Source organism: Knufia obscura (assembly GCF_036327395.1).
Source record: "Knufia obscura strain CCFEE 5817 isolate CBS 148926 chromosome Unknown scaffold_16, whole genome shotgun sequence".
Taxonomy (NCBI): domain Eukaryota; kingdom Fungi; phylum Ascomycota; class Eurotiomycetes; order Chaetothyriales; family Trichomeriaceae; genus Knufia; species Knufia obscura.
This window is the reverse complement of record NW_027042702.1, coordinates 200654-227126: the sequence shown is the minus strand read 5'-3', so window position 1 is coordinate 227126 and position 26473 is coordinate 200654. Positions and strand designations below refer to the sequence as shown.

The window sequence follows — 26473 nt, the reverse complement described above, 5'->3', positions numbered from 1 at the left end:
CGGTGATGGCATCCACCGTTGTGGCTGCGGACTGGAATGAGACTCAGAGGCGCGAGCTATATAGAGGAGAGCGGTACCGAAGCAAGAAAGCTACAATGTGGTACAAAGTGCTTCTGGTCACGGGAAGAGCCGGCTACTTACATGTGCTTGGATATGTACCTCTACACAAATACATTGAGCTTTGCTGTGGCTATCCACTCGGTCTCTGTGTCCAACCGCGCTGGCCTCTCCGCCACTAAGACCATTGTTACCTTTCTGCATCTGATTGCCTCCCCGGATCAGGATCAGCAGGCCTCTCAGGCCACGGCTCACCTGTCTCGTTCTTCGAACCAGGATACCGGTAGCTCTTCTCCACTGGAATATTCTTCCTCAAATGGTCGATGTATGTTGGCGGTATCCTGCCGAGCCTCTCATTGCGGGGCAACTGCTTCCAACTTTTTGCTTCTGCACGACGCTGATTATGATAAGCAAGTAGATCTTCAATGGCACTCGACCACTTCACAAGCTTGTCGTCCTGCCATGCTGTATGTATCAACACAAGCGAGACTGGCATGCCATCAGGGTCTAGTCCGGCTGGTATCGTGAGAACAGGATAGCCGGCTTGCGCCGCTATTTGAATCCCACCTCTTTTCACGTCGCAGAAGAGCAGGGCGTCGAGTGTTTCATCTTTGTCGTCGGAACTGTTTGGGTTCCTTAGTGCAGCATCAATGCCATTTTCACGGCATTGGGAGGTGATGTGCTTAAGTGCTGCATGGTATATGGGCGTCTTAATACCTTTTGTCGCTACGCACTGGCGGAATAGTGGTTGTCCCTCTGGGAATGCTGGGATATCATAGGGGTGGCCGCCTTCTGAGCCTCGGTTGTCATCGTTGTATTTGACGATGTCCGCGAGCGTACGTATGGGCGTGTCTTTGAGCTTTGAAAGGTATTCGTCCATTAGATAGCATGTTTGAACGGCGGACACGGTAATCTCGGATATTTCGGGCTTCGAGTCACCGTATCGCTCCCTGCGAGTGCAGTCAGTATGAGAGGGACAATGGAACAGCGTATCCGGACATACCAGTCCCACTCGCCATCCTCCGGCAGCCGCTCTTCAGCACATGGCATGTCGACCTCGATGATCTCAGCGCCAGCATCACGGACAAGCTTGATCACCTGCTCAATGACCTTTCGTTGTGGATGTGGTGCACACTTCCAGAATCTCTTCATGGGCAGGCCGAATTTGGCACCCTTCAGCGCTTCCCTATCAGCTAGGCAGGCATGATAGCTCTCGACTTGTCTGCGTTCAGGAACGGTACTGAATTTGTCGTCTGGATCAGGACCGGCTAGAACATCCAGAGCTCGAGCACAATCTGCCACTGTGCGTCCAAATGGTCCGGTCGAATCTTGCGTTTCGGAGATCGGGATGACGCCACCACGAGATGTCAGACCCACGGTTGGCTTGATCGCTACGACGCCGTTAACGGCTCCGGGTGAAATGATACTGCAGTCGGTCTCCGTACCGATGGCAAGCGGGACAAGGTTCGCTGAGACCGCAACGGCGGAGCCTGAGGATGACCCATTTGGACTTCTGTTCAATCGGTAGGGATTTCTGGTCTGGCCGCCTCTCGCTGAATACCCACAGGAATAGCTGTGAGACCTCATTCCAGCCCATTCGTCAAGGTTTGCTTTTCCGATGATGACTGCACCGGCCTTGCGGAGAAGGTGGACAAGATGGGCGTCCTTGGGTACCTTACAGCCGAGTAGAGCCCATGAGCCTGCGGTGGTTTGCATCTTATCTTTCGTAGCAAAGTTCTATTCGACAGAACTATGTCAGGACCGAAGAAGAGCCACGCGATAGACAAAGTGAAACGATAGCACATACATCCTTGACTAAGACTGGTATACCGTGAAGCGGTCCGCGAGCCTTGCCATTTTGCCGCTCTTCGTCTAAAGATGATGCAATGTCGAGAGCGTCGGGATTCGTTTCGATCACGCATTCAAGATATGGATTTGTCTGTCACAGCTGTGTTCAGTGTTCACGAATGGCATGCGTCGTCGGCGACCGTGGCCAGCCTACCTTGCGAATCTGCTCTAAGCAGAGGGCTGTGTAGTCGCGTGAGGTGAAGCTGCCACCTGACATGTGATGCTGTAGCTCATCGACCGATACTTCGAACAGGTCGATGCCATTGCATCTCTCTAGTTCGAACATGGGAGGGACATGGTCGCGCATTTTGGACTGGCTGACCATTACGAATGACTGTGATTCATTGTCGTTGTTGTTAAGGTCGGGCTCGGGGTGATTGCGTAGCATCGGGACGGCTGATGTTATGCCCTTCGTGTTTTCGGGAGCATTAACTCATTCCCTGGAACAAAGGTACACACAACGACCATCAAGCTCTGCTTGCCTCAATCTCAGGACTGCCATAGTAGGCGCCCGTATCAACGCTAGCCATTAGCGCGATTCGAGCCCACCACGTGATTGACAGGGATCTCGAGACACCCTCGGACATCCCGCCGCTGAGCTTGCCTGAAATAGCGTAGCGACCTGCAATCTGGACGACCAGGCTGAGCAGTTTTGAAGGCAGATCTAGTGGTCAGACCGGTCTGTGAACTCACAGACTCTAATGGCCATAAGCGCTTAGTCTGGTTGCAAGGACGGATCATTTCGGTCGCATACGATGACTCGCGAGTTCATTGACAGCTCATGCTTGAAATGAATGAGTGCAGAGTGACGTGTTAAACCGAGGCCATGCTTTCTTGAAGCAAAAGTAGACGAAGCTTGAAGAAATGATTGTGAGACCTATCGTCCACGGTCCGGAGGCAGGAAAGGACGACGTGAAGTCGGAGTGAGGAGGGTACCGGTAATGAGGAAGATATCAGTAAGCAGTTAGGAGGAGGGTTTTCCTGCATGAGGAAGTCATTGCTATGCCGGCGCCCTGACTGTGGTCTCAGGACTTCGTTCGTGAGCGTATGTAGGACGAGCTCAAGCGTAAAGAAGTGAACTGAGCAAGCATGGTTTAGTTCGAGAGAACTTGTGCCTGAACCTAGATGACTTGGGAGATATCAATGATGAACAATAGACACATAGGTACGATACACCCAGGCACATGCCACAAATCTATCCTCGTAATGGAAAATGCCACCCAGTGCGCTCTGCCTCCGCGTCTATGCTCTCGAGAGGAAACCACCTGCCTGTTGTCGTCGAGATATACTTCTTTAGTCCTCATGTCCCTCTCTCTGTTCATCATAACCCCACACATCAGCCATACCCTTCTTCCCCCTCGTCTCGGGCACAAACCACCCCACACTAACGAGGAATAGCAACCCGAGCCCGGCGAAGATGAAGTACGTGATGCCTTTACCCAGCTTGTCATTCAAGATTGGAAAGAACTGCGACACTAGAAAACTGAATGGTGTTAGCAGAGGTAGAACGGAACTGGTGTCAGAAGAGCTTGGGTAGGAGAAGCTGCTCGGACAGGGACAGGGAGACTTACGTAGCGATCCAGTTGCCTGCCAAAGCCCAAGACTGCGTTGCACCCAGACCTTTCGTGTCCACGAGCTCAGATGCGAGCATGAACGGCACAGGCCCAAGACCAAGCGCGAACGACGCGACAAAGGTAAGAACGCAGATTGCACTGAGAACCTTGATGCTCGCGCGCATGCCGATGCCGAGAAGCACGCTGCTGATCGTCATTCCGGTAATCGAAAGCAGGAGACATCCCTTCCGGCCGAAGCGGGAGTCGGTAAGAGGCGCGAAGGCCGATGTGGCGATTATGTTGAGTAGAGAGACGAGGATGTTCAGCAAGGCCGAGGAACTGCTCAGCAGGCCGGAGAGGAGCGAGACGCCGTACATCACTATGCTGTTTATGCCGGTCAATTGCTGGGATGCCATGACGAGGAGAATGGCGAAGATAGCGGGTCGGTAGCGAGGATTCTTGAAGACTTGGAGGAAACTTAGGTCTGAGTTCTGCTTCGAATCATTCTGTGCTTCGGTGTTGTCGTGGGAGAGGAGACCTTGTCGTTCGGTTGGTTCATCGTTGTCGGCCGATTTGGCGCCTGATGCACCCCAGCTCTTGATCTCCTCGTCGATGCCGTCTTCCGTACCTCGCAGCCTGCGGAGGACGTCCCTTGCTTCCTTGTTCCTGCCTCTCTCAGCCAGCCACTTGGGACTCTCGACCGCAAAGAACAGCTGAACTGCCTGAAGTAGACCAATAAGCCCCGCGATACCCAGTATAACACGCCAAGCAGAGTCATGACTAAGCCAGTACCCAATCAACTGCGTAACGAAGATACCAACATTAGTCATGATCTGCGTGAAAGAACCATAGAACCCCTTTCGTTCCACGGGCGCGATCTCAGAGATGTAGATTGGCACGACGACCAGAGCTGCTCCTGCACCTACGCCGGAGAATAAGCGGCCGATGCTCATGGCTGCGACGTTCGGTGCGAATGCCGCGATGATGGGACCGAGTGTGATGGGGATAGTGTTCAGGCGCATTGTGAGGAGGCGGCCGCGGTTACTAGATAGTGGGCCGGCTGAGAGGGCGCCGATAAGACCGCCGAGGGTGAATATTGATTGGACGAGGCCGAATTCGGCTGGGGACATGTGTATGCATTGTGGGAGTGAGGCGGACGTTTGGCGGATGGATTTGCGCTTGCAGGTGATTACTTCGGAGGGGGCGTTGAGTTCGGCCTGAGCAGGTCAGCCGGGTCGATGATGGTGAATGTGGATGTACTTACGAGGTGGTAGCCGAATAGGAGTGGACCAAGGGTGACTGTGAACAGGACGAAGTGGAAGAAGAGTGTTTGGCGAAAGGCTTTCGCAAGCGACTGGAGGTTCGCCATGTTCGACCGTTGTCTTATAATGTGGACGATGTGTGTGAAGACGAGCAGAGCCGACGATACGAATCAAGTTATGATGCTCCCAACTCTGAAGTATACCTAGGTATCGATTGCCTGCTGGCGAGCTTGCGACTTACGCGTTGCGACTGCCGATTGCAATTCTTTCGTGTGTTGTATGGCCATAAATTTGTAAGTAATGATCTTACTACTCGGGTCTCTCCTGCCAACGAGCGACAATCATGCCGGGTGCGAGTCTAAGACGTGCAGGATGGAAGGTATGCCCGAAGCTGTTACCTAGACCACCAATTTGACCTCATGCGATAAGCGAGCAGGTCTTGGCGAGCAGTCGGAGTGATCCTCCGCTACGACGCCGACCAATCACAACAAAGCAGACTTAGTACGACATAAGATGAGAGGAGATGCCATTGAAGAAGGTCAAGCTCTACATCTACAGTTTGCCAGCCATATCAGGCATTCCTTTGAAGCACATATTCTCACACATCACTTCCCAGGCGTTCATAACGCAAATGAGGATGCCAGAAATTCATCCGTTGATGACGGACCCATTTCCTGATATCAATCAACCTATCCTTGACACCTCGCTAGATTTCATAATTTCTTCATATACATAAGCTCGTCTCTTTTGTGCTGGCCAGGAACACATCTCTTCCTCAGTAGCTTCATGTCCTTGAGTATCCTCACTGCGGCGCTGCGGTCTATTCTTCCGTCAGCACAATCAGATTCATGCAATAGCAGATCAACCACTTGCCAGATGTGCCACCAGATCACTTGCCACATCAATATACGGATATGGGCTCGAGACCTCCTTCTCCACATTCTTGAATCTCTTCGAGATGGGCTTCCAGTAGCCCTCTGGCTTCTTGAGCTCATAGCTGTTATTGCGGCTAATGCTCATACCGTCAATTCCACTTTGAGGCCTGCTGCTGGCTGGACTGACGACCGTGCTATTTGGGTTCGTGACGGACTTCTGCTTTGGCTCGTACCACACCACATTCTGGTAGCCATCACATTTGAAGTCGACCACAAACGTCTGCGAATCAAGCGTGTAGAGCTGAATATCAATGAAGACCCAGACTCCGATGTGACTGCCGGTCATCTTGCTGATGTTCACACCGGTCGAACTCTCTGGTCTGCTGTTAACAGAGCCAGACCCGGAAGATGCATCTTGACCGTAGCTACTGGGATCACCCGCGCCACTGCTTGGTCGACTATTGTGCTGTGAGGAAGATTTAAGCTTTTGCGCAATGTTTGCAGTCGGGCCGTTAGCTCCGAGTGCTTTAATTATCTCTTCCGTGGCGTGCCCGCCAAGTTCCTCAATGTGCCTCTTGAGTTGCTGTTGCGCCTCACTGGGCAAGCTGACTGCTGAGCTGTGACCAGACATTGGTGTCAACTCGCCAGGCATGAGAAGTCCTTTCTTGAGAATTCGAGCTCGAATGTTCCATGGATCGCGGGGTATGTAGTAGTCCGGAGACAAGTGATCATACTTGCTCTGCAGGATCTCGTGCCGCTGGCCAGGTTCGAGCTCTGGCATAGGTGGGAGATCGAGTTCGTTTTCCTCCTCGTTACCGCCTTCGTCCTGGTCATCGGAACTTTCTTCGCCGTCTTGACTGCCAGCCCGCACCGAAGGTATCACCTCCCACTCTGCTCCAGTCGTCTTGAGTGCAGTGTAGAGACACTTCATTGCTTCGAATGGTTGGTTCCGCGATCTTATTCCGAACTGCCATTTCCGACCTTTCGATTTGGCAGGCGGCTTTTTCTCCTTTTCCTGTTCGGCTACCGTTGGCATAACCTGCGGTTTCTCCTTTTGCACACCCAGATTGGCTAGGTTAGTGAACGATCTCGAGTGCGGCTTCAGCGCTCTGGCCGTAGCATCTTGCTCTGCCTGCGGTAACTTGACCGGAACACCAGCCTGATCCCTAACTTCTTCCGGGATTGGTTGGGTTGGAGCATTGGGGTTCTCATCTGTCGGCACCTGAAAGATTGAGTCAGGGTCTCTGCCTTCGGCTCGAGCCTTCTCCCTTATTCTCAGTAGGTCTTCGTGCACGCCTGGTAACGATGTATTGAGCACCTTGACGGTAGAGACCCTAGGCCTTTCATCTTCCCGAACTAGAGTAGAGGTATCTGACATGGTTCGACTGGTTCTTCGTTGATCGCGATATGATACCGAAGTCAGTGGTTTGATTTCATCCATACCACGACTCGACGTCAAACGTGGGGATTCAGAGAAACCGGGATAATTTGGTGGGACGGGGGGTGAACTCCCAAACAAGTCTGCCAGATTGCCAGAACGATACTCTGGGGTTTCCATCATTATTTGGTTCTCTCGGACGATGAGATATGCGTCCTTGATGGCGCTTGGCTCGTTCTTGTTGAGAGCATCCTTCACATCCTGCTTCGGGTAACCCATAGTCTGACCAAGTTTGGTAACGACTTGATCGTGCATCTTCTCGACAACTTCGATAGGCTTTCCTGGTGCTAGCTGAGTTGGATCTATGGCTTTATCCGAGTCCACTCCAGTATCAATGAATTCTTCGACCGGCTCCCGAAGATAGGCGGGCAGGTCTTTCACGAACCATTCATGCTGGCGAATCTCAGCAATTTGTATTCGCTGCACAGGGTGTACCATCAAGCACCTCCTGATAAGATCTGCTGCGCCAGGTGGTGTTTGCGAAGGGATGTGAAAGGCACCAGCTTGTATCTTCTTGAACAAGGTTGGGATGAACTCGTCGTCGAATGGCAGGCGTCCGACCAGGAAGACATACAGAATGACACCACAACTCCATACATCGACTTCTGGGCCAGCATAGAGCTTGCCACCGATGACTTCTGGAGCAGCATAATTGGGGCTTCCACAGCTTGTCTTCAGGAAGTTGCCATCAGTCATAATGTTACTGAGACCAAAGTCGGCAATCTTGACGTTCATGTTCTTGTCCAGCAGCAGGTTCTCGGGCTTCAGATCTCGATGTACGATCTTGTGGCGATGGCAGTACTCGACTGCGCAAATGATTTGCTGAAACAATTTCCTCGCTTTTGCTTCTCCTAACCTGCCATGTTTGACGATGTAATCAAACAGCTCCATGGGGACATATTCCAGTACCATGCATATTTCAGTCTTCGTTGTTATGACAGTATACAGCTTGATGATATGTGGGTGTCGCAGTAGTTGCAAATATTGGATTTCTCTTTCGATGCGGCCAGCCAAGTCCCTACTGATCAGCTTGCGGCGGTTGATGATCTTCATTGCTACCTCCTGTCCCGATGCGCGGTGTCTCGCGAGCTTGACCTTGCCGAAAGAGCCCTCACCAATGTTTCGCACCAGCTGGTATTCGTTCAGCCTTCGTGCAGCGTGGGTGGTCGTGGGCGAGTTGAGGGGAGGCGTATCGGCCAATGGTGCTTTCGGTGGAGGCGAGACTAGGGGAATGCTGGGCCTTGACCGTGTGCGCGAGACAGCTGACAGCGACATGGAGAGCTCATCGTCGTTGATTTGAGACGCCATGTTGCCGACTTGATCGTGAGCTGCTGCCAACAAAGCAGTTCTTCGTAGTCGGTCTGCGCGGTGAGGGAAAAACGATGTTTTGGAATTGCTATGTCACCAATAGTCACTGTAGTTCATGTAGTAGACCAGCATTGATGTCGTCGAGGTAGTTGAGGGCGGGGCAGGCGTCGATCAATTGCGAGTCTCAGCGATGCCGCCGACTCGTGCAGGGTCTGAATCGTGCTTCGAAAAGACACACGTTGTGGTTGACTCAATATGACTGTCTGGATATGTAGAGAGAAGTATCATTTGCGTGCTAACCAGTGTTGTCAAAGCGTCGCACCTTGAACTATTGCATAACTGGTACTGTTGACTCTATGAACACCAACTTGAACCTTCTGCGCCAGTAGTGACTCGCATGTGAGAATGACGATGGTTCTTGGCAACGAGCTAACCCCAATAACTACTAGACTCCTGATTGGACCTTCATATGCGGCTAGTGTTCCAGAGACACCACCAGTCGAAGTCAGATAATTTGTTCTATTCATCCATCAGGGCTATGTATGAACCATCGATATCTTTATCATATAATCTTTCCCTCACTTCACCACACTCCTTGTCCTTATCGCATGGCGCAGGCGTGTTGATTTAGTCATTCGTTGATGCTTTATGACCGACCTACGGGTAGTCTTGTCAAAAATACATTCTACTAATGGGCAGGGGGTTGGCTAAGCAATTTTGCTTGTTCTATTTATCTTGTCAGCTCTTCGGACTCGATGCATCTGATCAGCTGGCCGGTTTATCTGCTTCATTCAAGACGAAGTCTTCAGCCTATCTTGCATCTTTTGCGCACAGCACGTACGCTCCATACAGATACAATTGCTTGAGACCAGTCGACATACAACATTTTTTCGATCTTCATCCTCCGGATCAATCCCAAGAGTTATGCCAAGGCTTCCCTTAGCTAGGTTGGCACGCTCTTCACTCAGATCAGGCGTAACTCGTGTTTCGAGCCAGAAAGTCGTCGTTGTTGCTCAGAACGTCTCCATTATTGACGCGTCGTCTTCCACAACGAAAGTGCCAAGAGCCGCAGTGCCAAGCTCGTCTTTGGAAGAGCACCAACAGGACGCTATCGTTCCCAGAAAGCAATACCCCGGCTTCGGTGACATTGAGAAAGCGGCATGGCAGGAGGCAACGAAGAAGAGCCTTGACATGAGAGTTGGCCTGTGTCAAAAGCTCATAAACTACGTATTCAAGGACAAGGCCAAGTGTGTTAAAGCACTGTGGGGATCGAGGTTAGGAGGACCGGGGGCACCTCATCCTGATATACTCGCCGACAGGGGACAGAATCGAGCTTTAGCAATACTTGGTGATGCCCTTCTGGCTAAACATGTGGCTTTGCGCTGGTACATCACTGGGGCGTTCCACAGGTAGGTTTTCCTCTGATACGCAGTCCCTGTTTGCTAGTCGCTAAGATCTTACAGGGGAGTGGGCCCGGCTGCTCCGCGCATCAGCTAGCAACAGCGTGCTTGCGCAAATATGCCGGGCAAAAAACTTGCACGCTCCTATTATTCTTGGACCTACGCAAGGGCTCTCCGACGGCACACTAGCCACAACATTAGAAGCTCTGCTAGCTGCTGTGTATCTTGATGGAGGAGAGGACGCTTTCGTCAGGGTATTGGATCATCTCGGATTCCGCCGCCTGATTTCTGAGGAAACAGGTGTCCAGCAGATATTATAGACAATAGCTTGAACAGTTTGGGTCATGTCAGCTGTGGGTTTGATAGAGGCTCCATTGTTCACTCTCAAGACTCGCCAACGCCGTCCGTGCGGAGCATCGAACCGCCCATGTCTCTCCAGCCCCCTATAGTGACAAATATCAAGTTCATTAATCAGGCTCGGACGCGTCCGGCCCCTGTGCAACGACCTCCAGGTCTCGGATTTGACAGCACTGACCGCAATCGGAATGAGATCCAGATATATACTGCTCTGCGAGCCCTGGTTGGCGACACTACGGCTCCTCCTGTGCCATGGAGACGTTCGGGCAGCAGTTATCATCTCACCGTCAACCATGTGGGTTTGCTGGTCTGCAGAAGGCCTGGGCATGAGCGTGGAGCCTGGCAGTGGTGGGACCCAAGGACCGAAGAGTGGTATCCTCGTGAAGGTGCAAATCAAGAGTCAAATGTATCCGCTATCAGAAAAACACCATCAAGATTCTCGCCCTCGCATGCGGCCCCAGATCAATACGCCGAGTCGGAATCGACAACCAGTACCCCTGCCGCAACGAATGCCAATCAGCCAGAAGAGACGAATGCGCAGAGTGCGGATGAAGATGAAGTAGTCGCAAGTACAGACTCGCAAGCAAACCTGAGAGACGAAGAGGTGCAGAGGTTGGAACACGAAGCCCCAAGGACGGAGGTATACTACGCTAGAAAAAAAAGGCGTAATCGTCGGAGGCGCGAAATACAGGCTGAGAAAAAGAAACGCAAGGCGTCTCGGCCTCCCACGTTGTCGCCTACAGACATTGTTAAGCCACAAGATGTGATATCTGCATCGGCACTCAGTAACGACTACGGACAGGGAGATCGAAAGTCGCAGGACGTAGGTGAAATCAGCCAAGCTCCGTGGGAAGACAGAGAAGTGCTTTATGATCCAGATGACGTTACGCAAATTTATATGCAAGCACAGGACAAGCATTTACAGGATTCCGAAGCTCTGCATTCAAGAAACGATGCAAGTCTACCTCAGCCGAAGCATGCGGAAACCCCGGTCAGCGACACAAGCGCGATGAGCTATGTCGACGATGAATGGAGTGCCATAGAATCAGAGGAAGCCGTTGACGAGTCCGGTAGCGGTCTTGTGCGTTCCACGAGGGCAAGGCGACGTCTGTCCCGGACCAGCTCGGACCACCTCGATTCTCTGCCCATGCCAGCATTGCGCCACGTGGTTTCCCCAACCAAGTCAGTAGTGCGCCGCGTCGTCCGGCTACCATCGCGCCGTGTTACTGGTAGACCCGTAGCGCGGCGCGTACGGGCAGTGACAGGATCCCGCGTTGTGCTGCAGGGCCGATAACATGAGTCAGCTATGCGCTCCCTTCAAGTATAGCCTGACGTGCCACAAATGTTCTCCTTCGACGTGACCTACTCACTACACAAAGATTGATCGGAAGCTTAAAACTTTGCTCTTTCGAGCACGACTTCGGCGTGATTGTCAGGCGCATCACCTGTCCCAAACTCGTATGCGGGGCCCGAAAACGAGACGAATCTCAGAAAACTACTTGGTCTTGCACACGGCGTGATGGATATCATGTCTTGCTTCGCAAGCGCAAATATCCTTCTTACTGCAGCACGATGTGCACGAGCATATCGGTCGCAGGCGACAAGCCGACAGATGTTTGTTCCAGTATGAGCAAAAGATGTTACGAGACCTTCCACCTAACAGGATCAAATAGACACGGTTGTCTCAAGACTAATCTATATCCGTATTAAGGTCACCAGCCAGAGAAGAAGATTATCAGGCAGATCTGGCGGCGGTCGTTCTAGTGGAATACAGCGTACACGATCAATGCCAAAGACTTCTATACCGCTGAGACCATAGCAGATCACCGAGCCGGTGGCTAGAGCGTCTAAGATATGATCTCTATGCCTCGAGAAAGAGTCTGAGAATAGTTCGTGGTACCAAAGCAGTAAGAGTCATGTCTTCAAGCATAGCAAAAGCAGGTCAAGAAATGTGAAGCAACCTTCACATCGGCAAGCCGAGTTCTAGTACTCTATTTCGGGTTCGTTTCGGTTGGTGAAGCAGTTGGTTCTTTCTAAAGTTCGTTAGCTCCCGCGCGAAACAGTCTAACCTCTCCTGAGCCGCTGCCCTGTCACACCTATAAACCAATCAAATCGTTGTGACTAGCATTGGCGATGATCTGCACTAAAAGCCCACTTCGGTGAGAGGAAGGTCGCGCGTATTTGTGCTGTAGGTGGCAGGCTGCGCATGCTTCTCTTCACCACGCTCTTTTGCTCGTAGTCGAGTGTCTCTGATGAAGGTCCTACCATACAGCACTTGTCTTGACCATTTGAGGTGCAGCTTCCGGCAATAGCGTGCGCACAGTCCCGCTGTTTCACCAATCTGAGTCCGATTTCGACACGATACCCCACTACCACGACCACAACTACACCATAACCAGGCACCAGGTCACTTTCAATAAAAAAGCTCAACTTGCCCGCCGTGTAATCTAGCTTGAGGAATTATAGGGTCACGAGCAGAGAAGTTGCAGTCTAGCATAGGTCAACTGTGACTCTGCGCAAGCATAAGAGACTGCGGTTGCAAACATCCTCAACAGAGCCACATCGCAAAGGACTGGGGGAGCCTTTGGACTAGTTGTTGTTGTTGAATAGTGTGCATCCGAGACATTATATTGCTGCCACGCTATAGGAAAGGACACAGCAGGAGGAATCTCAACCATCGAATCGCACCTTCCCGACTACCATTCAACAGCCGCTAGATCTGCCTCAACACTATCTTCTCCTCTCTTCGACCACGCCAAGACGCCTTCTTGCTGGGTCAGATTTCTACACGACCTTTGTGACCAGACGTCTAGCACGTCAACATGTCCAACCAAACGCCTGCGGGAGGTTCTAGGAAAATCTCCTTCAATGTGAGTGACCAATATGATATCCAGGATGTCATCGGCGAAGGTGCGTACGGAGTGGTCTGGTAAGTATCCATAGAATGGCCCGTCCAAATTCATCGCTAACGAATACACAGCTCGGCCTTGCACAAGCCATCAAGCCAGAAAGTCGCAATCAAGAAGATCACCCCATTCGACCATAGCATGTTCTGCCTACGGACCTTACGAGAGATGAAGCTACTACGACACTTCAACCACGAAAACATCATCAGCATCCTTGACATTCAGAAGCCGCGAAACTACGAAACATTCAACGAGGTCTACCTGATCCAGGAGCTTATGGAGACGGACATGCATCGGGTCATCAGAACACAAGAGCTATCGGATGATCACTGCCAATACTTCATCTACCAGACCTTACGAGCGCTGAAGGCCATGCACTCTGCGAACGTCCTACACAGAGATCTCAAACCCAGCAATTTGCTTCTCAATGCCAACTGCGACCTGAAAGTATGTGATTTCGGTCTTGCCAGATCTGCAGCTGCAACGGACGACAACTCAGGTTTCATGACGGAATATGTCGCAACTAGATGGTACCGAGCACCAGAAATTATGTTGACCTTCAAGGAATACACAAAAGCCATTGATGTATGGAGTGTCGGCTGTATCCTTGCAGAAATGCTGAGCGGCAAGCCACTGTTCCCGGGCAAGGACTATCACCACCAATTGACCCTCATTCTTGACGTTCTGGGAACACCGACTATGGAGGACTACTATGGCATCAAGTCGAGGCGTGCCCGGGAGTACATTCGAAGTCTGCCATTCAAGAAGAAGATCCCACTCAAGGTTCTCTTCCCCAAGCACTCTGATCTGGCCCTGGATCTGTTGGAGAAATTGCTAGCATTCAACCCTGTCAAGCGAATTACGGTGGAAGAGGCCCTCAAGCACCCATACCTTGAACCATATCACGATCCAGAAGACGAGCCAACAGCAGAACCGATCCCAGAGGAGTTCTTCGACTTTGACAGAAACAAGGAACAGCTGAGTAAGGAGGAGTTGAAGGCGCTGATCTGGAATGAAATCATGCGGTGAGGGTATGACTGATGATATTGTGCAGCAGGTAGAGCTGAAAGCATGATGAAATGATGAGAGTGTCTACAGAGCGAGAAGAGCGATTTACAGGACATTGGCAAGCAAGATGACTTTGATTCACAAAAGGAACAATTGTGTTGCATGCAACGAATGCATATGGGAGGAGTATCTTTGACTGGGGTATAGCGAGTTACAACCATGAAAGAAGCTATTTTGGCAAGCTTGCAGTTCGTAGAGCATGTTCATCGGTACCTTACGTGCTCGCTATCTGAGCAGGCACTCACTCACTCAACCCTCTTCACCCGATAAATAGCACCCCCTATCCTCCCAACCTCACCCTGCTCATTCATACCCTCAAACGGCTCGAACCCCAATCTGTCGTAAAACTTGCCAGCACGACTATTATTCGCGTCCATGCCAAGATGCACACCACGGACACCCTTACCACGTAATTTTTCCAATAACGTCTCGATCATCTTCTCACCCCACCGCTGACTCTGGTGGCTTTCTAGGATGTCGATGTGTAAATGAGCGGGATACTCCTCAAGCAACCTCGGATACTCAGCCTGCAGCATGTTCTCGGGGTGGTAGACGTCGTGGCGGAATTGCGTTGCCATGTCGTTGTCACTTGCTACATTTGACTCAGCTGGTTCCTGGATACCGGCTTGCTTCACAACTCCAAGAAACTCATCCCGGAATCGCTCGACGAACAGCTGCGTATCAGGCGCACAAAGGATATATCCCACTGCGGTCCCGGTGCCGTCATCGAGAATGAAGCAGTAACTGGCATTCAGGGTGATGTAAGGACGACACCACATATATGAGCCGATGTGGAGGACGGCTGGGTCGGAGTGAGCGCGGAGGTTGGGGGATGCCGTGGAGCGGAACTATCATTGCGAGTATGAGCAGCTATGAAGTGATATAGGTGCGGCGGTCTGCGACTCACGACGTGTATGCATGCCTCCTCGTCGGCGGGTTGATAGGGTCTTATGAATGCCATGTTGGCTGTGCCAAGCAGTCGTGTAGCCTTGAACCTTATCTCAAGGTAACCAGATTCGTGGTTGCGATCTGAACTTTGAGGAGTGCAATGCTCAACAGTGTGAAGTTGGACTAATCGACATTCAGTAATCAGCAGGTCGTTCCTGCTCGAAACAAATACTGTACTCGTACTTCACTTGTGGTAGGTAATATACAACTGCCTGCACTATTCCAGGCACCCTCAGGCATCAAAAGGAAATGATTGACGAGGCGCAACAAGCGCCATCCCTGAAATTAGTGCTGGCCTTTGACCCCAATTTCGCCTAATGTAACAAATTAGGATCGCACCTGCAAATGCGGAGAGCGTCACAGCGCAGATCTGTGCACCGAAGTTGAATCTCAAACACCTCTTTGCTGACCATCCCCCTCTTCCTTCGCGCGATGGCGATGCTACAAGTTCCATAGTTCAACTCCTTACGTTCGCTACAGTCAGTCGTTACGGAAACGTCGTCTTTGATTCGACTTTGCGTTTCAAGTTATCATCGTTCTTTGTCTACGGTGGTTCTGTTCAGTAACTTGATTTGAGTTTCATACGGAAAGCGACAGTACCAAGTGTTTCATCTTCCTTTTCACGAGTACGTACCCACAACGAAGCGACCTTGTCACTAAGAAAAGCCAACTTTAAGCAATTCTTGTTTGCTACCTCGACGGATAACTCGACACACTCTTTTGCGGCTGGCTACCTGCATACATACTTGATTACACTTAGCGAGCATATTGCGATCTTAATCCGAGACCGAGAGTCAGAAATTCCTTATTTCAAGACACTACGATCCAGATCACGGGTAACATAAACGTGCGATTATCACGAAGATCGCCTACGTCTGCAGTCTAAGCGACAAAGCACTCTGTTCCTCCCCGTATCGGCGAGACCTCCTTTCGAAACACTGCGCATACCACAGCCTGAAGCAAACACTTCTCAGCACGATTCGCACGAACCCAAACACACCACGACATATATCATGGATGCCTCAACCCTATCAAATCTCGTCAGACGAGAGAAATGTAATGAAGAAGGCTGCGAAGAAATGCCAGTCTCAAACTGGCAGAAAACAGGAATTCCCGTCATTATTGGTGTGGTGTATGTCTCTCCTCTCCCAGTTCCCTCCATAATTCCCATTTCATATCACGCATATACTAACACCCGACAGCCTCTTCATAATAGTCTTCGTAGCCCTCTTCTTCATCGTCCGCAGGAAAAGACAACAAACCAAGAAAAGAGAGGCAGATGAGGCGGCAAAGATCGATCTGGATGATGTGGAGGATCGGGCTGCGTTCAGAGCTCAGGCTGGGAGGAAGACATAGGATGTTGATGTGAATGTGGAGAGTCCTGAGTTGCGGGCAGCAACGCCGAGGGTGGGGACACCGACGATGCCACTGACACCGTTGAGCGATATGACTGGGTTGGGGAGGGAGGGTCAGAAGAGTTGAGCTGTGAAGAACATCAGGAGCGTGTGCTACAAAGAGGGATATGGCGTTATGATTCTTAGAGCATGTGCTTGAGCATTGCATAGGTTCGGGCGTCTGAGGTGGACAGTGGCGCATGGCAGAGGATATGTTACTCGTTCTTTCTTGGGTTGTGTCTGCATGAACGTGAGGTATGGGATAGGCATACGGTTAAGCTAGATGAGCAACCCGCCGCGATAAGCTTGTATGATAGGAATCTGTACAATGCATCAAGCTCTACTGGCGGTCAGGTTTCTGTTGCCGAGTCCTCGACACATGACGATTACTGGCCATCAAAAGTCACTAGCCTGAGTCCTTTCGTCTCAGGACGAAAACGTACACAACAGCAAGTCGCAGGCACTTATACAGCAGCAAAAGATCCTTCCAGCCCCGAGCGTACACCAGACCCAACTCTCATCTAACCATTCAATCATGAAAGAGTGTGAGCACCCGGGGTACACACTCATTCTCACCATCCATCCACTGCATCCCAGGACGCTCCTTCCTCACCGGCTCACACAACCAACCAAACCAAAACCACATAACAACCACCCCCAAAAATCCACCTCAAATCAGTGTCACTTAAGACACACAACAAAAGACACCATGGTGCAATCGGCAGCACACCACCAGACAAAGTTTAGCGTTTGGCCTCCTTTAGGAGTTATATACACAAGCGTAGCGTGCGTTTGTTGCGTTCCGAGCGAGGGGTCTATATATAGGGTCCGATTGTCAAGTGGTGGAGATTCCAGTTCGAGTCTGGATGGTGTCGATTGAGGTTTTTCTTTTTGGGGTTTCGGGAAGTGGTGGGGTGGTGAGTTGTGGTGGTTTGTGGGTGGAAGGTGCGATGGTGGGTGGAAGGTGCGAGGGCAAGGGAGGAAGGAGGGAAGGAAGGAGCGATGGTGATGAGATGTGACGTGATGTGATGTGATGCCAACCCACCTGACACACGCGTTCTCATTGCCGCCTGTTTCCATTCTGTACCATTGCAACAATCAAGGTTTGCACCAAGAGTTACGCCTCTTGACACTTCGGTACCTCAGTCTCGCATTAAGCCGGACACATTAGGTACGAAGACGGACCAGCGCAAGCACGATTCAATCCAAGTTGAAGCAAGATGTGCGCCTGAAACGGGATTTCAACAGCGGAAAGAAACTCACACCACCAATACGCACCCAGCATTCACAGCACTTTTTCCAATCCTACCTATCAACTCAACAGCTCAGCTCTTGGTGTTGCCACAATCTTGACATGCTCATCTTTCTTCGTGATCAACTCATCGAACCCTTTCACAGCCAGGTCGTCAAGAGCGATGCGAGCTGTGATCATTTTTCCCGCGCCTGCGAACTTGCCTGTCACCAATCAGTACCATCACCACGAGCAGCTAATGGGAGGGAAAGACAGGGTAACTCACCAGCTGCAAAATCAGCAACAACCTCCTTGAAGTCCTTATCATCATATGCCATGCTGAACTTCACGGTGATCTCCTTCATCATGGCGAATTGCAGCGGGATGGTAAGCTATTACAGTCATAGTCAGTGATTAGCCACATCCTCCCATATCACATTGGCGTGAACATCGCCCAAGCAGAATGGCACATGAAACAAGAAACTCAACTTATGACTTACCGGAGCCTCCCACCCCGCAACATTCACATATGTTCCCTTCACCCTCAAGCTATCCATACCAGCCTTCAACCCGACCGGAATGCCCGCACAATCAAACACAACATCCACCCCCTCGCCGTCTGTCCTGCTGCAACACTCCTCCGGCACACTGCAAATCAACGGGTTGAACACCTCCTCCGCCAACCCCAGATCCCTCACCATACCCGCCCGTCTCGCCGTCGGCTCACTCACAAACACCTGTCCCACACCCTTCGCACGCAGGTTATACAGCACCGCTAACCCCACAGGCCCACCCCCAACAACCAGCACACTCAACCCACTAAAGTCATCAATACATGCCGCCGAAAGCGCATGTCTCGCCACCGCCAACGGCTCAATCAACACCGCATCATTCAAATCCACACTCTCAGGCAGCACATGAACCATCCGACTCGAAACATTAACCTTCTCACTAAACCCCGCGCCGCCGCCTCCGCCGCCGTTGAGACCGATGAAGCCCCAGTTTAGACACAAATTGCTGTTGCCGGATTTGCAGGCTGTGCAGGTTGTGCAGTTTATGCGGGGGTCGACCATTACTGCTTGGCCGACTTTGAGGGTGAGGTTGGATGTGTTGTCTTCGGGGAGTTGCGAGATGCGTCCGCAGAATTCATGGCCGAGGGTGACTGGGAGGTGTCCGTGCGTGAGTGCGTGGGGGCGTTCGGGGGGGTTGATTACCATGGGACCGCAGATGTATTCGTGGAGATCTGTGCCGCAGATCCCGCCCCAGTGCACGTCGATTGTTACTTCGTCTGGGTTTGGGGGCGGTGGTTCGGGGATCGTTTCGATGAGGATGGTGGAGGCGGCGTGGAAGCGGGCTGCTTTCATTTTGTGGTGATGGGTAGGGAGATGGAAGGGGTTGTATATCTAGTCGGTCACGAGGTCCAACGGCCTTAAGAGTCGCTATCCTAGTAGTGTATAGAATAGTGATGGAAAGTTGTCGTGACCATGCGCTGTGCTGTGGGTGATACTTGACGTTGTGAACCTAAGAGCACGGAGTGCGGCCGGCGTGTATGGTTAGACAGACTGATCAGAGCAGAACCAGGTCAGGTTCTATTCAGCTGAGGAGGTACTGTGTTAGTTCTCGTGTTCTTTTGTCGGTATTGAGAAGTCCTTGACTATGGTATTTAGGTCAGGGGTAGCATCGACGCAGATACTGAAGTCCGGAAGACGCCTGTCGAACCTAATGTGGTGGCATGAGTCGCGCCTCCCAGCTCGGCTATCATCATGCGCCATCGTTACTGTAAGTACTTCGCCTACAGCCGAGGCGTGCCGGTAGAAGTACTGTACCCGTCACGACTGCAGTGGCTACTAACTTACCGAGCGTCTGAGAAGCACAAATATGGGGAAGCGATATGCGGGGTGTGGAGAAAAGGGGAAGGGTTCTTGGCAAGACGGGTCACGTATGCTCCGTCCGGACAAGCAAACTGGCCGGTTTGTCACGTTTGCTTCGTTTAGGGCTATAAGCCTGGAGTGCAGCCCTAGAAAGATGGATTAGGCATAGCTTTAGGGCTCAAGGCCCCTAAAAGCTGGGGTGGCTTCGACCGGACAAGCAAACTCTACAAAAAGATTGACCGGCCACTTTGCTCGTCCGGACGGAGGTATGGTGTCTGCAGCATACAGGACCGCGTTGCTGTGAAGGCCAATCTGGAGAGGTTGAACTTTCAGAGAATTGTCCCTAAACTATGAAGCTAGCTGTCAGAAATGTAGTATCCAGATGTCCCCGCCCATACACAAAAGAAAGAAACAAAGCTAGCTTCCCTTAGTAGACCCCACTGGCTGCTGGCCGAGTCCAGGCGTGCAACCAGTCATCCGTGAATCGAAGGAACATAGAAGAAGAGGACCATGCCCGGATACATCGCTGCAAGCGGAGGCATGCATCCGGTGTCCTCAGGACGAGCTCCGTCGTATCAGTGCCGCGAAAGACGCAGGCGGGCTTTTGTGCATTGATAGACGGAGGTCGTTGAGTTTGCTGAGTGGTGAACGGTGTCTTCGGCATACACTAACCGGGCGACGCGCATATCAAAGCATGTGAGCAGACATCGGCCAGCATGCAACCCCTTGAAGCTGCATCCTGAGTAGAGGCATGATGTGCCGCATCGTGGACGATACAATGCTACCTATATTGTTGCCTATGATGTTCGTCCAGCCGTAGTGTGGGGTGGTGGCAGGCCAATTTGTGACCTGCTGGTGTCGCTGGGTCCAGAATATGTTGTCATGACATATGTTGTAGTCGTGGTTACTCTGCCAGTATTCATGGTTCGTATAAGCTGTATGCATATCGCTGTTGATGTAGTAATTGTTACTAACATACTGGTCTCCAAGAACTGCAGAGGCGTTGTCGTGGAGGTTCGTCTCGGCGTAGTTGCGACATTTGCTCTCGTCGCGCTTTGTATGCTGTGATTTGGACACAGCGGGCTCCATGTTTGGCGTCTCGAGCTTTGATGTCTCTGAAGCAGCAACTGTTTTCCGTTTATGGTCTTCCGGCCGTCGCTTGAGCTTTTTGCGGTAGCTGTGCTGCGTTGTGTTAGTACCAAGCGTGAACGCGGCACAGGCCTACTCACCTGAGCTATGGGATTCTTGATGCGTCGTCGTTCAGCTGGATCTGCGATGTTAGTCTGCTGCTCACCGGAAATGGCGACTGCACCACACGCGTTGGTATATTCGCAGGCGCTCCGACTTGCATATGGTCCACTGCCAGTGTTCTCGACCGGAGAGTCTATAGTCAGACAATGCGAGAAAGTATGTGGCGGGCGAAGGGTCGATTGGGGAGCTGGCATTGGTTGCGGTGAGATGGTCTCTTCGGCTGGTAAGACTTTCAGCAAATCGCTTTTCAGATTGAAGGCGAACTGTTCTACCGACTTCTCATGCTCAGCAACCAGTTTGTTCTTTTCAAAGGCGTAAGATTCGCAACACGATTCCATAGCGCGAGGTCCCTGGATAGGAATATCATCATGCAGTTCGCCGTCGATGTCACAAAAAGACTCCGAGGCAATGTAATGCTGGCCGGCGTGAACGAGCTGGGCAAGGTCAGACCAAGTTGTAAAAGTCATCTTGTGACCTAGCATCAATGTGGCCATCAACAGCGCTTGACTATCGTCGTTCGAGTCCATGGATGCACGCTTTTTCATGCGATCCAGGAGTTCTGTGATTGATATCGTGTTGTTCTTGGGCGACAAGGGGCGCTTGCCTACGAAACGAGCACCTTCGTCCGAGATAGTGACAGCGTGCGTATCGGCGATGCCGGCAGCCTTGGCCGCAAACTTGGACATACCATCCATGGGGGTCGGATATATTCTGCCATCACCATGATCCTTCCTTCCACTAAAGTCGTTTGTGCTTTCATCCAGGATAGCCAGAGATAGCCAATCGTCTGGATGTATGCCTTGAAAGAAGCCCCACTGCTTCATTCGAGCCTTGATCATACGGGCGCTTGCGCGGAAGCCAAAATTGTCACGCAGGATCGTGCGAACTTCCTTCAACGGCAATTCCAGATCCCTATAGTAGGAGTCAATGGGGGTTTGATCTGGTCCCAGTCGTCCGGTGTTGGTGGGAAGGAATACGGGGGCATCCTTCGTCAGTTGATGTCTATTGTTCCTGAACTGTTATGGGTTCACCCCAACGTGCAATAAGTCTGAGGTATCAAGCAAAGCTAGTACTGGTATGAGATAGTCTCAAGCGTAGCTGGGGTGATATGATAGCATTAGCGAGGTAGCAAACTCATCGTTGTAGCTCAGGTCTTTCATGCGAAGCCGGTCCTGGTGGCCATGGCAGCGCAACTGCTGCCTGAACTCCGCGGAAATGCCAAGCCCGTTAGCTAACGCTAGACCAAATGCGGCGAGTACCCTACCAGCGTCGAGGACACTGTTGTGTCCTTATTAGTCCTTCCATCATCACCAGCCATGCTGATCCGATTCTGGTCCGATGCTCATCAAAGTCCATGCCAACCGGCTGTATTCGTTCACGATAGCCGAGGTGGCTAGCAAGGGATGTTGTACAGGCATGCGGGGTGTGGAGAAAAGGGGACACGATCTCGTGCCTCCAGAGACTCATGGTAGTCTCAATAGAGTTCGACTCATAAAAAAGCGTAAGCCGAGGCGTGATCAAGGCATCTTGAATATGCGGGGGCAAAGCGAGGTCACCAAGCCCTTCTACTAAAGTACTTGCTTCGGTGATGGCGTTTCGAGATCGCGTCTGAACCACGCTTCCTGAATACTGACCATTGTAGTTCCGAGGTTCTCCCTCAAGTCTAGCACATCGGAGTAGGCAAAACACAACAACGGTCAAAAGCAGCGGGCACAACCTCAGCTCAATCATGTCCCACCACCGCTCCGCCCCAATCCTCCCTGGCGTAGCCTTCATAACCGGCGGCGCCCGCGGCCTCGGCCTAGCAATAGCCCAATCCTTCGCCAAAGAAGGCGCCCGCGGCATCGTCCTCTTCGACATTCAACCCCCCAACACAATGACCGCCGCCCACGCCTCCGTCTCACAGTTCCTAATCCCAGACGGAAAATGCCTCACAATCCACGGGGACGTCACAAAGGAAGAAGACCTTGAGCGTGCCGTCGCGGAGACAGTCAAGGAGTTCGGGAGGCTCGACTACGCGGCTAACTTCGCCGGTGTGATTGGACCATTGTCCGCGACGTGGGACACGAACCTAGAGGATTGGCGGAAGGTGATTGAGGTTAATACGTTTGGGGTCTGGCTTAGTATGAAGGTGCAGCTGAAGCAGATGCTTAGCCAATCGTCGTTGAGTGATCTTGAGCCTGGGAGGGTGGAGCAAAGGGGTAGTATAGTCAATTGTGCGAGTGTGAATAGTATACAGGGGGGAGCTGGTACGACGGGGTACACGGCGTCTAAACACGCTGTGTTGGGGTTGACGAAAGCTGCGGCGCTTGAGGCACGGAGTCAGGGTGTGAGAGTAAATTGTGTGTCTCCTGGGTTTCTGCTGACGAAGTTGTTGGAACCGGCGATGAAGGTGGCGGAGGGACAGACGAGTGCGGCTTTGGCGGGGGATGCGTGGGAGGGGTATGAGCGGCGGCAGGGGCGGAAGGCGAGTTTTGAGGAGGTGGGGGATGTTGTTGCGCTGCTTTGTAGTCCGAGGATGAGCTTGGTTGTGGGGCATAATTTGGTGATTGATGGAGGATTTACGATCAATGAGAATCCAACATGAGTGGCAGGACAACTGTTGGGAAGAGGAGTTCGAGTTCAGATTGGCTGCTTGGAGTCGTTCCCCTGTCGCTGGTGGCGTTCGACTTGGTGATCATTCGAAGCAGGTGCACGTCTCGGGTGCTTAGCCTAGAAGTGCTTGCATAGTCAACGCACCATGCGTGGCTGGAATTACCTCTTTGATGGGAATCTTGAGGTATTAACGAGGCCGCCTAAGAGCAACTTTGCGCTATGGTCGTTGAGCACCTCGAACTGGTAGAGTGGCAAGCCTTGCGGTGATGAGAAAAGATTGCTTCAATTTCTAATTTGGTCCCTCATATAACCAGAAGACATGATAATCACACTTCATGCCACTCATGTCTCAAGAAGAAAAGTCAGCCCACCTGTCCTCCATCTTACCATATCTCCCTCAAAACCTCTACCATTATATTCCACCACATACTTTTATGATTTCGCTTCTTTCGTATTAGACCTCTCCTCGACCAGCCACTCCTTCACGACCACTCCTGTCACTTCGATAGAACCAATACTCTGCCACATATTCGGATGGGATTTCGTCACTGATGACCTGATCGCCACAATTGTAGGGAGGCCCACCACCAGCTGTCTCGACCCTATAGATGTCCCATTCACTGTCGTCATCTTGAGAATGTGCCCAAGCTAGGTCGTATTGTGCATCGTTCGGCGAGTTCACAACGTCCTTGACCTTGACAGGGTATGCATCGACACTATAGATTTCGAAGATGGTCATGCCTTCAACGCGTTGTGCATTGCCGATGCAGGTCAGAGTGGAATTGTCGAGTGAGGTGTAGTCATATTGCAGGAATCGTGGTATATAGCTGTGGAACTGGTCCTCTGAGGAGAACTTCGGGACCAGAGGTGCTGCGTCATAGAGGAAGGCGTTTTGTGCGACGTATATTGGTGGCTGATTATCTGGCTGGCCTGCGCAGGTGTAGGTGATAGTGCCTCGACCGATTGCGAGATATTGAAGTGTGCTCGTGCTTGGCGGTGCTGGTAGTCGGTCGGTACCTGTCGTTCACGTCAGTCCTGATATATGATGGTGATGTTCTCAGCCATACAGTAATTCGCGTCTGTGCAAGTCACAGCACCCTCAAGTGGCACTGTCCAGCCAGACCTTGCTATTGATGGAGGCTCCGCCACGTCCCTTCGCCGGTTGTGTTTGCTTTGTCTTGCGAGCGTGCTTTGGAATAGAAAATTGAATGTGATTAACAGAAAGGAAAATATTGTGGCATGTCGGACTTTGACCATTTCTGCCAGTTGAAAGTGAATGATAGAACTAACGAATGTGGTTGACCTCAGAGAGCGGTCTTGTAAAGAATAACTGGAGTTAGATATTAGGAAAGAGGGTAGATGTTGAGGTGTTGAACTTTTTGCTGAAGAGGTAGGTGGAAGTGGCTAAATCTCATACTGCAGATTTTGTCAGGTTCCTCACTCCGTGCTTGCTGATATCTTCACACTAGTCTAGCGCCACGATGTGTCAAAGTGCTGAAGAGTGGCAGAAATGTTGCAAGTGAAAGGTTGTCTATCTGGTGTTTAGGCTGGTAAAAGCTGTAGAGGCGTAATCTATGAGGTCTAGAGCTGGCGGAACCTGCGTAGTGATGGAAGTGCATTGAGTGGGAAGTACGCGCCTTCCACGTTCTTCTGACTTTGGCAAGGGCGACCCAAATTTTGAACTCGTCGCACGGCGGACCTCAGCAAAGAAGTCATGTTTCTGGATCGACTCTCGACCATGGTCCTCTGAAGCACACCGTCAATACCCACATCCTGATCTTTCTAGGCTGAAAACGACACCCGTCAATGTTTGTGGTTACCTTCCTAACCCACATAAATCATGCTGAGAACGTTTCTCCATCTGCTACAGGTTATCCACCAAGAACAAGCCAGCCAGAACGACCTCCATCACACTTCCGTGCAGGAACTCCTTCGCTATGCCGAGCCGTATCAGACTTATGCAGACCTCGAAATAAGAAATCACCCTGTACTGTCTAAACAATCGACTCGAGATCTCTAGCATATTGAACCATATGACTGATAACCTCTTTCTGATCTCCTTCCTGCCCCTTCTTCTCATCTGCCAGCGTCGGGAAATATATCCTGCCATCTTCTAGACTCCATCCTTGTTCTTGTGCAAATCCCGCTACGGCTCCCTCTGAGTCGAGGAAAAGCAGGTTCTTGGCTGATGCTATCGAAAGTGAGGGATATGATCTTGCAGCACAAGATGCGATTTCTGACCGGATGGTGTGGACAAGGATCTGAGACTGTCAGTATCGGTTCAATATCGAATCGTGCGGATTTCTCACCTCCGAGAACAGGGCAAATTCCTCGCCTGGCACTTCCCTCCCACTAGTCTTGCGCCACACCTGATCATAGCTGCCCTCCATCAAACTCCTCTCCAGCTCCACGGGGTATCTGATGTATTGGTCCTCCTCCACTGACTTGCCACCTTTGGTGCCTTCCGAGACAATCAAGCTCTCCAGTAAAGTGTGGAAACCGGCATAATCACCGTTGCTAAGCAGTAACAGTAGGTACAGGCCTGTAATTTGTGACTTCTTTGGTGATGGTGCACTTTGGAGGCCAGGGAACTCGTAGAATGGTTGCAGCTGAGAATAATATCTGACAAATGAATCTGAGTCCTTCATCCGTATCGAAAGCAGGGCTCCAACTTCTAGTACTGATCTTGTCATTTTCAACTGAGCGGGTGATGCGTCGTCGCTCGGTACGAGCGCATTTTGTTGTAACAGTATAAGTTTTGCTTTCTGCAACTGTGCTAATGCTCCGGGTGCGTCTTTTCGTTCTAGGCATTGCTGGAGGTTGCGCTGGACTTGCTCGAGTGAGCCGCCGCCCGTGGAGGAGGGCATGTTCGATGCGGTATTTGACCTTGTGGGTGGAGGATGAGATCCGGATGTGAAGGGAGTGGCGAAGAGAAGCTTTACTCTGTGAGTTGACAAGGGACGCCGAAATGTCGAGGTGAATTGGAATAAACCGTATCTTCAATTGGTGCAGTCGGTATGCATACTACATAATCTGGCAGGCGTGACGCGGAGCAATTGCCTGCGATGACAGAATGCAAGGCTGAAATCAACTACGGTCAGTCTTTGAGCC

The 26473-nt window shown here is 51.4% G+C and overlaps 12 protein-coding genes across 12 annotated transcripts; 4 read left to right on the top strand and 8 right to left on the bottom strand.

The window, feature by feature from the left end:
• Positions 1–247: 247 nt before the first annotated feature.
• Positions 248–2293, bottom strand: PMZ80_010160 (uncharacterized protein; the record flags this gene model as incomplete). The annotated part of the gene is made up of 4 exons (XM_064878551.1): positions 248–1007; positions 1061–1794; positions 1865–1996; positions 2060–2293. The coding sequence occupies 4 exons, from the start codon at positions 2291–2293 to the stop codon at positions 248–250; spliced, it is 1860 nt and encodes a 619-aa protein (XP_064725630.1).
• A 905-nt stretch (positions 2294–3198) lies between these two features.
• Positions 3199–4827, bottom strand: HGT20 (Bifunctional purine biosynthesis protein PurH; the record flags this gene model as incomplete). The annotated part of the gene is made up of 3 exons (XM_064878550.1): positions 3199–3388; positions 3477–4675; positions 4723–4827. 3 exons carry the CDS (start codon positions 4825–4827, stop codon positions 3199–3201), a joined length of 1494 nt encoding a protein of 497 aa, XP_064725629.1.
• A 754-nt stretch (positions 4828–5581) lies between these two features.
• Positions 5582–8341, bottom strand: SNF1 (Protein kinase; the record flags this gene model as incomplete). Its single annotated transcript, XM_064878549.1, has 1 exon — positions 5582–8341. The coding sequence occupies one exon, from the start codon at positions 8339–8341 to the stop codon at positions 5582–5584; it is 2760 nt and encodes a 919-aa protein (XP_064725628.1).
• A 1827-nt stretch (positions 8342–10168) lies between these two features.
• On the top strand, positions 10169–11392 carry PMZ80_010157 (uncharacterized protein; the record flags this gene model as incomplete). Its single annotated transcript, XM_064878548.1, has 1 exon — positions 10169–11392. The coding sequence occupies one exon, from the start codon at positions 10169–10171 to the stop codon at positions 11390–11392; it is 1224 nt and encodes a 407-aa protein (XP_064725627.1).
• Positions 11393–12920: 1528 nt separating this feature from the next.
• On the top strand, positions 12921–14033 carry tmk1 (mitogen activated protein kinase; the record flags this gene model as incomplete). Its single annotated transcript, XM_064878547.1, has 2 exons — positions 12921–13027; positions 13079–14033. The coding sequence occupies 2 exons, from the start codon at positions 12921–12923 to the stop codon at positions 14031–14033; spliced, it is 1062 nt and encodes a 353-aa protein (XP_064725626.1).
• A 284-nt stretch (positions 14034–14317) lies between these two features.
• Positions 14318–15033, bottom strand: PMZ80_010155 (uncharacterized protein; the record flags this gene model as incomplete). Its single annotated transcript, XM_064878546.1, has 2 exons — positions 14318–14920; positions 14980–15033. 2 exons carry the CDS (start codon positions 15031–15033, stop codon positions 14318–14320), a joined length of 657 nt encoding a protein of 218 aa, XP_064725625.1.
• A 1000-nt stretch (positions 15034–16033) lies between these two features.
• On the top strand, positions 16034–16376 carry PMZ80_010154 (uncharacterized protein; the record flags this gene model as incomplete). Its single annotated transcript, XM_064878545.1, has 2 exons — positions 16034–16152; positions 16223–16376. 2 exons carry the CDS (start codon positions 16034–16036, stop codon positions 16374–16376), a joined length of 273 nt encoding a protein of 90 aa, XP_064725624.1.
• A 1350-nt stretch (positions 16377–17726) lies between these two features.
• PMZ80_010153 (uncharacterized protein) lies at positions 17727–19009 on the bottom strand (the record flags this gene model as incomplete). The annotated part of the gene is made up of 3 exons (XM_064878544.1): positions 17727–17869; positions 17932–18037; positions 18146–19009. The coding sequence occupies 3 exons, from the start codon at positions 19007–19009 to the stop codon at positions 17727–17729; spliced, it is 1113 nt and encodes a 370-aa protein (XP_064725623.1).
• A 1194-nt stretch (positions 19010–20203) lies between these two features.
• On the bottom strand, positions 20204–21927 carry PMZ80_010152 (uncharacterized protein; the record flags this gene model as incomplete). Its single annotated transcript, XM_064878543.1, has 3 exons — positions 20204–20698; positions 20746–21679; positions 21902–21927. The coding sequence occupies 3 exons, from the start codon at positions 21925–21927 to the stop codon at positions 20204–20206; spliced, it is 1455 nt and encodes a 484-aa protein (XP_064725622.1).
• A 569-nt stretch (positions 21928–22496) lies between these two features.
• On the top strand, positions 22497–23354 carry PMZ80_010151 (uncharacterized protein; the record flags this gene model as incomplete). Its single annotated transcript, XM_064878542.1, has 1 exon — positions 22497–23354. One exon carries the CDS (start codon positions 22497–22499, stop codon positions 23352–23354), a length of 858 nt encoding a protein of 285 aa, XP_064725621.1.
• Positions 23355–23816: 462 nt separating this feature from the next.
• Positions 23817–24619, bottom strand: PMZ80_010150 (uncharacterized protein; the record flags this gene model as incomplete). Its single annotated transcript, XM_064878541.1, has 2 exons — positions 23817–24379; positions 24430–24619. 2 exons carry the CDS (start codon positions 24617–24619, stop codon positions 23817–23819), a joined length of 753 nt encoding a protein of 250 aa, XP_064725620.1.
• A 737-nt stretch (positions 24620–25356) lies between these two features.
• Positions 25357–26229, bottom strand: RPN12 (regulatory particle non-ATPase; the record flags this gene model as incomplete). Its single annotated transcript, XM_064878540.1, has 2 exons — positions 25357–25623; positions 25672–26229. The coding sequence occupies 2 exons, from the start codon at positions 26227–26229 to the stop codon at positions 25357–25359; spliced, it is 825 nt and encodes a 274-aa protein (XP_064725619.1).
• Positions 26230–26473: the final 244 nt, after the last annotated feature.